Consider the following 14414-nt stretch of genomic DNA (forward strand, 5'->3'; position numbering starts at 1 on the left):
CTTTGCACTTTTGTACAACAAAAATAACGTCGGTTATAGCTAACGATAAAGGACATCGCGAATTGTCCCACAATTACCTAGCAACCCCTACGCTACAATTCTGAATTTTCCCTTTTGGAAAAGACTAAGATCTTCACTGTTCCACAAACAGAGATACAACTATTCCGTACATCATTACCACCTAATTTCCATTACTCATTACTCACTTGGGACAGCAACATTTGAGGACAATATACATCTACCAGTATACCTACAATTTGTGCTTCCTATCCCCTTGGTACAACCACAGTATCACAACTAATGTACCTTGGCAACTCAAAAAAATAACTTACTACAATATTCTCTCAACACATCAAATTACGACTTACTATCTTCTCCTTGTATACTCAATTAAACTCATTTCTCCAGCACATGAAGAAATATGACAGTGCAAATGCCTAGGCCAATGATCATGATAACAGACACTGAACCATATCATAAAGAAAATTTTCCACTATCGACTAGTATATAACTGGACTAAGCTCCACCAATGAACTAAGCTCCAATGAAGAACCTTAAGAAACTCAAACCTTTATTTTAAGAATTCCGGTGACAAAACAAGCTAAGCAAACAAGATAAGCATTTTCCCAAGATTAATAAAAATAGTTCCCATATTCTACAGTACTGAAACCTGTTCCATTTCCCGTTACATATTCCTTTTTTTATCATCACAAAGTCGTGAAAAATTAAGTAACCTAGATTTTCTTCCCGTTTCCTATTTTCTATTTTTGTTTCATTTGATAATTTTTCCATTTTTATGTGAAAGTGTTCGATTTATGTATGTTAATAATATTATTTCCTCATAGGAAGCGGTGAATTGTATTTATTTGATGATCTACCTAGATCATCAATTGAATACAATCCTATTGGATATTGGTAATTATTATGTTTCTAATTCTGTTGTAAATTTGTCATCAGGTTTCTGTATTGGGCCGAGAATTTCCATTGTAAAAGGGCCGGCGACTTCTTCCAATCATGGATGGAATCGTACGTCATTGAACGCTGATGAGGAGAGAACAAGACTAACTCCCTTTTAGATCTGTCGCCGCGACGCCTGAACATTCCTGGAGGACGACCAATCATCTTCACCCTTCATCCATCTCCGCCAGGGACTCCGGACATTGCGACGGCAACTACAAGATGAGTACTTGATCTTTCCCCATTGGAATTCAATGTGTCCCTTAAATTTGGTCTCTTAAAGACAAAGATAATATTTAATTGGAGAAAGTATTTATTGTAAAGTGTTGTTTGAATTTAAATATTTAATATAGAGGCAATCAATCGTCAAATGATTTTTATTTCGGATTCCTCACCACTGGAATAGTACTAGAAATTTCACTAACCCCTCCACCATCGGGGTCTCGCATGATTTCCAAACTTAATTATAGTTGTCTGAGAATTTAGGTTCTCAAAAGACACTATAAAATTGGTAGCAGAACGTGGTTCTGATCCACGGACCTCTGGGTTATGGGCCCAGCACGCTTCCAGTTCCCGAGCTTCCAGCAAGAACCAAGTTCCCCAGTGTACGGTATGTGGAAAATTGGCGAACCGCGAACCAAATTCGTTGAACCGAACTTGGTCTTCAATCTGGATTAAAAACTTTGTTCGGTTCGTCCGCCAGGGTGATATATATATTCTATCTATATATATTCAATATATTTTCTTCCCACAGCAGCTGCAAACTTTGAAACGTTCCCCGAACCAAGTTGGCCGATCCAAGTTCCCTAGTGTATGGGGCCCTTAAGTCAACACTGATAGTAATTTATTTTGAATTTTCACCTGGAGATGGGAGTAAGTCATGTAATTTATAGTGTTTTCAATTGATTTTAATGATTCTATAATGTTAGAGGTTTATTGTATTTTGAAAAGGAGTAAAAGGTATTTTTGAAAAAGCTGTACTGTACTATTTGCTCTTCATTTGTATTATCTCTATATTAGTTTTTAACCAATTAATTTATTTATTACTGCTGATGAATAATTGATCCCTTTAATAATATTGTGATTTTTATAATAATTGCTCTGACATCCGGTATTGACTTTGAAAATTCGAAATAAGAACTTTTATATCACGATTAATGACCAAGTTGCCCATGCCGCAAAAATTGCTGAATACTAATTGACGTCGCTCAACAGTGAGACGCTGTCGATACGCACAAGTGTGCACTGAACCACAAAGAATAAGGGATTCTTCTTTCCTGAAGAAGAAGGGATTCCTCTTCTCTGTGACTGAACTGAAATTGGCTGCCGGCAGAGAGACGTTCCACTCGTAAAAACGCAACTGGCTAGCGACGCAAATGTGCATTGAGCCTTAGACCAGTTCTATAACTGCTCTATAACTGGTCTAAGGCTTATGCACAAAGTAGGTAAGGAGAACATTCCTCTTCACTGTGGCTTATGTCATGCATTTACGGCGAAACGCGCCCAGTGGCTATTGACAGAACTACTATTTACTACAATGCGCATGTGCTAACGTGGGTGCTTGTGTGTCTCTAGTGTCAAGTGCTGGAGTAGTCCGATAGTGCATGGGGCTGATTTTATTGACGAATTGAATTCCGATGATTATCCGACAGAGTGCAGATCAGTATTCAGTAGATGCTCATAGCCGAAGCCAATAGTAAATTTATCATTCACTTTCACATGTGACAACTCATTCCCAAAAAACAGAGAATCAAGCCATCCAAACATTCTATTCTGAACAAAGAAGAAGAACATTTGTTTTTTAGTTTGTCATTATTGATTCATAATATGTAAAAGAGGCGATCTAAAATTTTCTGATCTCTGTGTGGAAAGAAGGCAAGGTTAAGATGTTGAAGTTCCTCACAGCCGTCTTCCTATTGTTTTCAACTATCAAATGTACTTACGCGGTTATAGTGACAGTGGACGCGCAAAGCAAGGAATGTTTTTTCGAGTACACGACCAACGGCTCGAAAATTAACTTTGTGTTTGAGGTTATGGAAGGCGGTTTCAACGACATCGATGTTGACGTGTTTTACGGCAGGGGAAATATCAACATCTATCACGCCGAACGCCAGGAGCGGGGCTGGTATTTGATAAATGCAGAAAAAAGTGGATACTATCATTACTGTTTTGACAACAAAATGTCAACCGTCACTCCGAAAATTGTCAAATTCGATTTCAGCATTCTTCCGCCCGCTAGTGAGAAGAATTCGAAAGACATCGAGGAAGAAGGGATTGAGTATGAGAAGAAAAGAGAGAAACATATTCTACAATTGGGTCTCAATGATTTGGAACAACGGTTGTCTTCCGTGAAATTGGCTCAGGAGTACATAAACGTGGCCGCTAACCAACATTTTCGAATCAACACTAATACCAATGAGTATGTGTCGTTCTGGGTTGTGTTTCAGTCGCTGGTCGCTGTCATACTGACTGTGTCTCAGGTACATTTCTTGACTAAGTTCTTGGAAGTACGCCGATGGGCTTGAACTCAACTGATTGTTCCAAATCCTTCTAATAAAGTTAGTTCATCACAAAATTTATGTTTATAATAAAATAAGTTTTAGTATATAATTTGTATTTGTATAATTTTCTACCGATGTGGTTTAATACCAGTGTAACTGTTGCGCAAGCTGTGTTATTGCGAAACTTCTTTGAATAAAGCAAATTGATCACAGAATGAGTGTTTTTGCCAATGATAAAGTTTTGGATATAACTGGATAGGGTAAGGTAATTGATATTTTTGCCTGTCAACGTTGATTTGAAATAAAACCGCTAAATTAAATAATTTTTACTAAAAACATAATTCTCTTTACTTTATTCACTTTCCCATCACTAGTCTACTGAACAAAAGGTTGGAAAGAGAAAAGAGTGTAAGACAATAATTTTTGACCCCGCAGTTATGTTTGGGATAGTTAGGGGGTGAAAATTAAAAGTCAATACACTTACTCCCTGTACTACGGGAAAGGCTAAAAAAAGCTTTTCATTGGTGATATTTTTCAAAGTTATTCGATTTGTATAGACTACTATCAAGCTATCAAAATAGAATTTTTTCCGATCATTACTTTTCAAGCGTTTGAAGTTAGAATGGGAAAGATAATTTCAAATTCGGTAAGAGATAAATTCATGAAATTTTGAGGATAAATTCTTTATAGTATTGTTGATTGAATAAGACGAAAATTTTCTGAAAATATCAATTTTTGTAAATGGAATAACTTTCTCGAAAATTGATATTTTCTAGAAATATTTGTTTTATTCAATCAACAATACCATGAGAAATTTATCATCAAAATTTCATGAATTATTCATCTCTAACAAAATTAAAAATGATCTGTCCCAAACATTTAAACTTTAGACATCCATATAATTATGATGAAACTTTAGACATCCAAAAGTAATAATGAGGAGAAAAATTTTACTGAGAAAACTTTTTTATTTCGAAAGCTTGATAATATACAAATCGAAAAACTCTGGAAAATATCACCAATAAGAGTTTTTTTAGCTTTTTGCGTAGCCTTGAAGGTACTATTACATAGTGTCTTAGAATAAATCCCAAGATCAGAATTGAGCATAGCACCAGGTTTGTATTTCTTTAGCTTCAAGGTCAGGTCATGGGGACACTACTTTGAGTGCACTATGTATTGAAATACCGATTGTATCAAATTTCAGTATTGATACAATCATAAATAAAAATAGAAGTTAAATACTAGAAATAAAACTGGAATAACTGACTAATAACTAATTAGACAAGTTAGATAACTTGAAATAAAATAAGCTGGAACTGACACTATCGATACTTGAATACCAATATAAGTGATCACTGGTGCACTTGAAGTGAGGTGCAGCACACATTGTAACATTTCAAAAATTTCACTTTTACTGGATCAAAGACCTTCATAAAAACATATAATTTTTATTCAAACGATTATTCTATAATATTCAGCCTTTTAGGAGGCATACGCGATAGATTTATACTTTGATGTTAGATGCATTTAAAACAACCAAAATTGTGGTTTGAGTTTATATTTCTCAGCAATTTGCATTCTATTCTGGAGCGATTCTATCAATTATCATCTTATAATAACATTATGTGGGTATCGTGGATAACCTAGTCAACCTTATTATACTTAGAGGTAAGCAGATATTTTACATTCTGGCTTAAAAAAACAGCGAGAGACAAATGCATCTTCTGTATATTTAGCCAAGAATATAGTACACATTTTCATCATAGTATGTTTGCTTCGCAGAAACAGCAAAATAAACCTGTAACGAACAAAGCTGAAATTGATACATCAAAATAGATTTCTAAATACAGATATGTCACAGTTTGATCTCTTAATGAGTCACAGATCATCTTCATTTGCCTTTTTTATATCTAGAATATAATTTTAAAACTCAGGGGATTGATTTCAATATTCATTTATATCGAACCTCACTATACTCACGAGGGTAATGAATTGTATTTCCATTACATGACACATAATACGGTAATTGTCTAACAAGCTGCCTACGATTTGAAAGTCATAATCCGAATTAGTTATCTATAAGAGCAAGTTTTAGTGAATCCTAGAGTGCTACTATTTCAACTACTGTTTGAATAACTATTGGAGAAAACTATTATAACTATTGATAACTATTAGAACAAACTATGAAGTAGTCTAAATACATACAATATGGAAATTCATATTTTTCAATACAGTCTACTCAATTGCTCAATATCTATAAAAATTAGAACCAACATGATTTAGAGAGACTGTTTATTAGAGCATGCAAGTCTAATTCAGGTGCTTTAAGAGGTATACGCGATAGATTTATACTTTGATGTTAGATGCATTTAAAACAACCAAAATTGTGGTTTGAGTTTATATTCTCAGCAATTTGCATTCTATTCTGGAGCGATTCTATCAATTATCATCTTATAATAACATTATGTGGGTATCGTGGATAACCTAGTCAACCTTATTATACTTAGAGGTAAGCAGATATTTTACATTCTAGCTTAAAAAAACAGCGAGAGACAAATGCATCTTCTGTATATTTAGCCAAGAATATAGTACACATTTTCATCATAGTATGTTTGCTTCGCAGAAACAGCAAAATAAACCTGTAACGAACAAAGCTGAAATTGATACATCAAAATAGATTTCTAAATACAGATATGTCACAGTTTGATCTCTTAATGAGTCACAGATCATCTTCATTTGCCTTTTTTATATCTAGAATATATTTTAAAACTCAGGGGATTGATTTCAATATTCATTATATCGAACCTCACTATACTCACGAGGGTAATGAATTGTATTTCCATTACATGACACATAATACGGTAATTGTCTAACAAGCTGCCTACGATTTGAAAGTCATAATCCGAATTAGTTATCTATAAGAGCAAGTTTTAGTGAATCCTAGAGTGCTACTATTTCAACTACTGTTTGAATAACTATTGGAGAAAACTATTATAACTATTGATAACTATTAGAACAAACTATGAAGTAGTCTAAATACATACAATATGGAAATTGATATTTTTCAATACAGTCTACTCAATTGCTCAATATCTATAAAAATTAGAACCAACATGATTTAGAGAGACTGTTTATTAGAGCATGCAAGTCTAATTCAGGTGCTTTAAGAGGTGATTTACAATATTGAGATTTATGCTGTAGATAAAAATAAGGTTATCATAAAAAGTCTTGAAATATTTCTAAATAAACTAAGCTACAAAAATAATTTGAAAACTATACAACTGAAACACAATATTTTAAAAAGAGATCATTTTCTTCAAGAACTTTTACTTCTCCTACTTGAGCGATTTTCACCTGGACACTATCATACATTCATACTTCTCATTTAAATAAAACTACTACAGCCTGGTTTATTTCTTCCACCCATCAATATAACAATATTGCAATAATATTATGTAATTAAATTCCCTTGCACAGATAAGGCAATTAAGTATTGAAATAATATCCATTATGAGAAATTATTTTGTAAAATAAGCAAACTTATAAAATTACTAACTGGGGTAACTGGATATGAAAAAATGCCTTATTAGTCCAGTCAATATAGACATAAAAAAGGGGTATGCTTGCAATTTATATTGTAGTTCTGATTTCTTAATATATTATTTGGGTACATAAGAGAAGTTCAGAAACAATTTCTTCATGCAAAATTTCCTTGTGCTAGATACAGAATGGCCCAAAAACCTCGTATTTTCGGCTCATTTTCCAGTTTTCAGCTATTTCTGCCAAATCTCGTAATCGGACAGAAACATGCGCTTTCGCCTTTTTCTTAGATCATAAAATTCTGAATAAAATGAGATCATTCGGATATCTCTATCTCCAATGAGTACTGAGTTATGATTTTTCAAAAATGAGTGAAATTTGAAGGAAAAATCAATTTTGATAAATTTCAGTTTTTGATCAACAATATCTTCCGATTGTTAACATTTAGATGTATAATTCAAAATCCCTCTGGGCGTATTTTTGTGCTCTACAATCTGAGATCAGGGAGAGCGCTCTATTTCGAATGGATTTCCAGCTACACCTGACAACAATGCTCCTTGTATTGTGAAAAACACCTAATTTCCAGCTTCAACCATCATCACCAAATACATTGTCCTTACATTGATATTTCGCACAATGATATAAGTTCATGAGATCATGTTCTATGAGAATCACCCACTAGATGCACTTCATTTCAGTATTTCCTAGTGGAGAGGCGCGCTTAAGGACACCTCAAGGATCAAAATTTCAAACACTTATAACTTTCGACACAATGCTCAGATTTCATCGTAGTACACTTCATTCTTCTCGGCACGTCAAGGCGGTCCAGAATCATGCAACATAAGCCAAATTCGGTCGAAAAATAAAAAAATATATTGTTGAGTGTACTAAAGCGGAGTTAAGCCCATATTCCAATACACAAAAAATGGCCGAGGGGAAAAAACGGCTGTAAAGTAGGCTACTTCTATATTCAAAGTACTATATTCAAAGTACCTCTGTAACCCCTTATTATAAAAATCATTACTTGATCTTGAAATGTGAAATAGCATTTTTTCTTTCATCTGTTGTAAACGATTTATGAGAAAATATGTTCGTAAAGTGAGATTTGATTGTTGAAAAAAATACGGAAATTGTAGATATTTTTCTCATAATAACAGTTTTGGCAGTTCTATGATATGCCAGAGTGATCCAAGATGGATTTTAGGCAGCTGAGCTCGTAGAGGATGGATTTATCTACAATCTGGTATCAATCGTGAGTTTCTATGATGTATCAGACTCGTTTTAGAAATCAACAGTAAAATCATGAAAAAATGTAAAAACTGAAATCGCCATTTTTAAAATCTTCTGTAACTTTCGAATTGCATTGGAATCGAAAGTATTATTCATTCATTGGAGTGGGTAGAGGGGGACAATTTCAACATCCTCACTTGATTTGGAAATTTTATCAGAAGTATTTCACAAGACATGCAGCTTTGAATATAGAAATTGGCCATTTTTGTGTATTGGAATATGGGCTTAAGTACACTCAACAATAATTTTTTTCATTTTTTGACTGAATTTGACTTATGATGCATTATTTTGGACCGCCTTGATGAGCCAAGAAGAATTAAGTGTAGTACGATGAAATCTGAGCATTGTGTCGAAAGTTATAAGTGTTTGAAACTTTGATCCTTGAGGTGTCCTTAAGCGCGCCTCTCCACTAGGAAATAATGAAATGAAGTGCATTTATGTGAGGTCCACGTTATAATGGCAGTGAATAAAGATAGAAGAACAGCGTTTCCTTGCCTCTGCATTAATTAATTATATTTCTGCATTGCCAAAAACAGATTTGGCATCGTTGCGGTGCTATAAAAGGATAGTAATACCTTCTTTATCGAATGATAGACAAGGATAGCAAAATCAAAGTTAATCAAATACTGTCATTATAACGTGGACCTCACTATAGTGGGTGATTCTTATAGAACATGATCTCATGAACTCATGTCATTGTGCGAAATATCAATGTGAAGACAATGTAGTTGGTGATGATGGTTGAAGCTGAAAATTAGGTGTTTTTCACAATACAAGGAGCATTGTTAATTGTTATCAGGTGTACCTGGAAATCTATTCGAGATAGAGCCCTCTCCCTGATCTCAGATTGTAGAGCACAAAAATACGCCCAGGAGGATTTTGAATTATACATCTAAATGTTAACAATCGGAAGATATTGTTAATCAAAAACTGAAATTCATCAAAATTGATTTTTCCTTCAAATTTCACTCATTTTTGAAAAATCATAACTCAGTACTCATTGGAGATAGAGATATCCGAATGATCTCATTTTATTCAGAATTTTATGATCTAAGAAAAAGGCAAGAGCGCATTTTTCTGTCCGATTACGAGATTTGGCAGAAATAGCTGAAAACTGGAAAATGAGCCGAAAATACGAGGTTTTGGGGCCACCCTGTATCTAGCACAAGGAACTTTTGCATGAAGAAATTGGTTCTGAACTTCTCTCATGTACCCAAATAATATATTAAGAAATCAGAACTACAATATAAATTGCAAGCACCAATGTATAAAGTGACTGGACTATATCCTTGAGAACTAATGGCAGTTTTCTTAAACTTGCAAATTTCATTTTTTGTCATATTTAGCACAGTGAAATAGAATGTTTTCAAAAGTAAAATAGAATATCTGCCTTTATTCAAGTTGGGCGAAGTTAAGGCGCAGCTGGCTTCTCTTACCCTTCACCCTCCAATAAAATGATAAATTACCAATAAAAAAGTTCATAGATTATTAAGAATGTGACAATAAATTAAAACAATACCTAAAGAAAAATAAGTTGAAAATAATAAATAATAATTATTTCAACTAATAGTTTATAATGATAATATATTTGGGAAATTAATGAGGTTGATTTAGTTTATTGTATGTTGGAATAAACATGCACATTTTTTATACGTGTCGAAAGTCATTATCAAGGGATACGTCAAATACGTCTCATGTCCAGGCTGATCACGTCGATACTATATTCGAAATATTGGTTGTAATCAAAGAAAATCTATTCACTTTTTAAGAAAAATTACAAGAAAGTTAATAGTTTAACATCAGACAAAGTTCACTCTGGGAGTTGAGAGGCTCTTCAAGTTGAAGAGCAATATAAAAATTAGAAATTATAAAACATTGGTCCCAAAAATCATCAGGAAACCTTAAGAACGAAACATTGCACATTTGAAAATCGTATATACTAAGTAGCATCACACCCTGAAAGTTCGAGGCCCGATTCCATCACCACAAAATCTTATAAAAAAGAAACAATACTGAACTGTTTTATTCTCAAGAATGTAATTATTCATAGGCTATAAAATTCTTATAATTGAAGGTAAACATGAAAGTTATTAAGTTATTATTATGCTGATAGAGAATGTTTTTGTGATTTTTCTGGCTTTAAATTTATCAAGTTTTTTAATATTTTTCAATTTATTAATGCATTTTCAAGTGTAATAATAATTTGTTTCATCTTTCTGATCAACCGAGATACAAAATTTTTAGTATAATGTATATTTGGACTGTAAATTTTTGTGATCTTTATAAAAGTGTTTTCATAACCTCATTTGGACTATTTTTATCAAAATTAGGGAGAGGAACAGTTTTGGGTTTATCCTGTTGATTCTCTCCCAATCATTAATTTGATGTTGTGACTAAGGAATGTAATAAATGTGATAATGTAATAATTATTCAGAACGAATATTTATTAAAATAAAGAAATAGAAAATTTGATTTGAATCATTTATATAATATAACAGATGCTGATTTAGTTTGATAATATAATATTAAACCAATTATTTAAAATGAGAATAAAAATATTCATTTTGACACTAATTTGAAAAGATATAATTGATTAAGTTGGATTATTGAATAATGAAATATAATATGAAGCTACTCGTTGCAATATACTAATTTCTTGAAAAATGAATACTTCTGATTTAGTCTAGTTATTTATTATCATTATGGAGCCATTTTTATCAATTCATTTTTTATTTATTGAAGATCACATAAAATTGATTGGATCATAGTTTCAAGAATATTCTTGAGTCCCAATCATTATTCCTGGAAAAGTTAAAATGTCATTTGATTCATAGGAAAAATCCTATGGAGAATTTGGTAAAAAATAGAAAATATATTTGATTATCGCTTTTTATGTCAAGTATCGCTTTTCTATGCCCAAGTTATTGTGGATGATTTAATTTATATGACTATGACAGTTTTTATATGGTCATAGGAAATAATGTTTTCTGCAATAGTGGAAAAGGTAGTTGGATTCAATACCATTAAATATCATTTTCTATAGTAGGTAACAGAAAAGATTATTTTATCTTTTTTGCAATTTTCCATTAAATTGTCAACTATTTTTCTTGTGATTGTAAGATTCAAAATTGCAGTTTGAGGAAAATGTCGGCAACTGGTGAGGGACCCAATATGGATGTCGATATAGATAAGTAATGCAGATGCAGAACTCTACATAAAATTAAATCCAGGTATTTCCAAGATCTTCACAATTTCTAATCTTCTGGCATTAAAAAAAATTTGGTGCATTAGAACAATAATTACTTGAATTAATAAAAATTAAAAATCTCAGACAAATTGTTGTAATGGAAACGGGCCGGAAGAGTCGTTTGCACAATTATCGCAACTAAACGTCAACAACAAGCTGAAAGCCCTTAAATAGAGAGAGAGAGAGAGGTAAAGCTAACAATGCGATTTGAGAGATCGGGAGTTCAGTCTTATAGACTGACGTCACCAAACTCCTTGTTCCAGTTTTCGTAAGCTTTGAGGCTGCTCGGCGAAACACTGCGTCTTATCCTCTTCAGCGATTCAACAAAGTCTTGGAATGTGATGTCGCGCACGCGCAGTGGATCCAGGCTTCTTACTTGATCCGTGTTCAACTCTGAAAAATACAATTTTTCAATAAGTAATTTGAAAAAGATTCGTTCTGAGTCACCCACACCACTCATGAAAGAGGTAAAGATAAAGTTCTGTGGTTTATTGAGTATGTTGATATATGTATTTAGAATGCATTATAATACAATTGCAAATGTTCAACTCTGAAAGTACATTATTGGAATCACTAATTTGAAAAATATAACGTTCTAATTCAGTTGTTTAAATATAGTATGAAGCTATTCATTTGAATGAACTATTTTCTTTGTAAAATGTATAGTTCTGATTTAAATACATGATAGTATCTATCCATGTACGGAAATATTTTTATTCGATCAAAATAGATAAATACAAAATTGTTTTGTTTTTTATAAGGACAGAGCTATATAGTTCAAAAATTTCAAAACAGCAATTGGTTGAATCGAGTCTAAAATATTTATGTATAGATATAGCAGCATGTTCGTATAAAAAATGAAGGTGAAAAAAGCGAGGGTACAAAGGATCAAGCTCCCTGGATAACCGGCTAGTAACGCAATAAAGTAGTTTGATTGAATATCTGAAACACAACTCATATCAAAAGTTTGGCTAAATTAATCCGATCATTAGTTAACCTTACTCTGATCACCATTGTTTGCAATATTGATTTTTTGCTAACCAAATTATTTATTAATTTATTTTACATTTCATAAAACACAAATCATATACATGATCAGAAAATTACCATCAGGCCTGGCCCAAAACTAATCTACAAAAGTAAAATTTGAAAAGTATTCAATTCAAATTTATTTTTCTGAAAATATTAATACACGAATATGAAATACAATATACAACATATTTTGGAATCCTCCTACTAGACTATCCAACTGTGTGTAGGGGGGGGGGGGCAGTACCACTTTATTTCATAAGCTTAATCTGCTCTTAGAAGTAGTTCAACTTTTACGAAAATTATTTGGTTCAATGATCATAAAAATCAGAATGTTTATTAGCCTGATTTTTCTAATCAATTTGAAAAAATTGTTCAGTTAAGCTGTGTTTTCGTAACGGGCAGAAGCAGAATCGATTGCAGCGCACCCAGGCGGGCAGAAACAGTAACATTCAAAGAACTAGTTCTTTGACATGAATTTTGCTTTATGTGTTATGGGTAATGAACTTTTTGGGTTGTCCAAAAGGTAATTCTGAAATGATTATTGGAGATTTAATTCAATAAAGTGAATTAATTGCTTTTAAAACTCAGATAACTTTTCCACAATTATTAGTTACTTCAATAATTATGCAAAATTCTATGCTTTATAGGCATGTCAATCTAAGAGTTAACTTTTCATTTCCTATGCTTGAAATTTGTAAGGGTAAATTATTTGAAGTAACTGATTGTATTTCATTATTAATAAGATATTATTTTATTAACTAGAATCAATTGCCTTCAGAGTCAATGCATGTTCTTTGAATCACATCGTTTATAGGTAGGCCTACCTACTATGAGTAGCGTATTCAACTTCAAAGGCCTATTGAAGCTCTATCGAAAAAAAAATAAATAAATGATAAATAAGAGCTTTAATTTTGGCATTTTTGGAATCTATGGGATATATTACACCAAGGGATATCAATATTGTAAACGTTTTTTAGGCAATTTTATTTTAGCAGTCCCCTTTTTGATCATTGGATGGGTACGGTCCCGGCTGATATACAATCATGTATAAGAATCGTGAGGCCAATTGACTGCCTAAATCAATATGCCTTCTCAGGCAATGTTCAATTAGGGACTCCTCACCAGTAAAAGCTATACGAATATTGGAAATTATTATTATTATAGATTAACACATATGACATGTACAAAGTGTATTCAAACAGGCGAACTAATTCTAATAATTATTGTTGAGATAACTATATCTTGCTTTAATAAACGAGTTCTGTTATGGTACTTTAAATAACACATAGCCTATTTTAAAATGGATGAATATTTATTAATTATAGAAGGTAACTAGTACCCTTGTGATATTCCAAAATGAAACATGATTAGTTTCGACATTTTCAATAAGGACTCTCTTGACAATGACATAATTAGAAACTGGTCATGCTTATTTTGAATATTTTAGGGTAGGCCTACTAGTTATTTTCTACAATTAACCATTAAAGTTGCCCTATTAAAATTAATACTTTATTAGGGTATTAATTAGAATTAGAGTAGCCTTTCAAACTCCTTATTCACTATAATGTTCTAAAAGCTTATCAATTTTAATCAAAACCTTGGAAATATAGCCTAGAAGGTAGAATTGAAAGTGATTATATTTTATGTGGCTTGGAACATCATATTTTCAACTTTTGCTCAAGTTATTTTTCATATTCAAAGAATTATTACCCCTTCAATGCAGTAAATAAGTACTATTACTTAATTCTTAATACAATACATAATAATTGTGATACCCTATTTTATATCCAATTCAAGTCTATTATTTAACTACGTGTTACCTATAGCATTTGCCAGTCAGCAATGTT

General features: G+C 32.3%; 2 protein-coding genes across 9 annotated transcripts in view; one reads left to right on the forward strand and one right to left on the reverse strand.

Moving 5' to 3' along the window:
- Positions 1–2606: 2606 nt before the first annotated feature.
- Positions 2607–3793, forward strand: LOC111064231 (transmembrane emp24 domain-containing protein 2-like). Its single transcript, XM_039425760.1, has one exon. It carries the CDS (start codon positions 2844–2846, stop codon positions 3480–3482), a length of 639 nt encoding a protein of 212 aa, XP_039281694.1. The 5' UTR covers positions 2607–2843; the 3' UTR covers positions 3483–3793.
- A 2216-nt stretch (positions 3794–6009) lies between these two features.
- LOC111064499 (spastin) overlaps positions 6010–14414 on the reverse strand; it is a 53605-nt gene continuing 45200 nt past the window's right edge. For 4 of the 8 annotated variants that reach the window (XM_039425767.1, XM_039425762.1, XM_039425766.1 and 1 more), the window contains 2 exons: positions 11735–11928; positions 6010–6097 (listed from right to left, as the gene is read on the reverse strand). In XM_039425767.1, the coding sequence (XP_039281701.1) occupies positions 11765–11928 (164 nt within the window). In that variant the 3' untranslated portion in view covers positions 6010–6097; positions 11735–11764. Of the gene's footprint in view, positions 6098–9755; positions 11929–14414 lie in introns of those variants that run through there. The other 4 variants (XM_039425765.1, XM_039425761.1, XM_039425764.1 and 1 more) reach the window with 1 other exon arrangement.

The sequence above is a fragment of the Nilaparvata lugens genome, chromosome 4, assembly GCF_014356525.2.
Source record: "Nilaparvata lugens isolate BPH chromosome 4, ASM1435652v1, whole genome shotgun sequence".
Taxonomy (NCBI): Eukaryota; Metazoa; Arthropoda; class Insecta; order Hemiptera; family Delphacidae; genus Nilaparvata; species Nilaparvata lugens.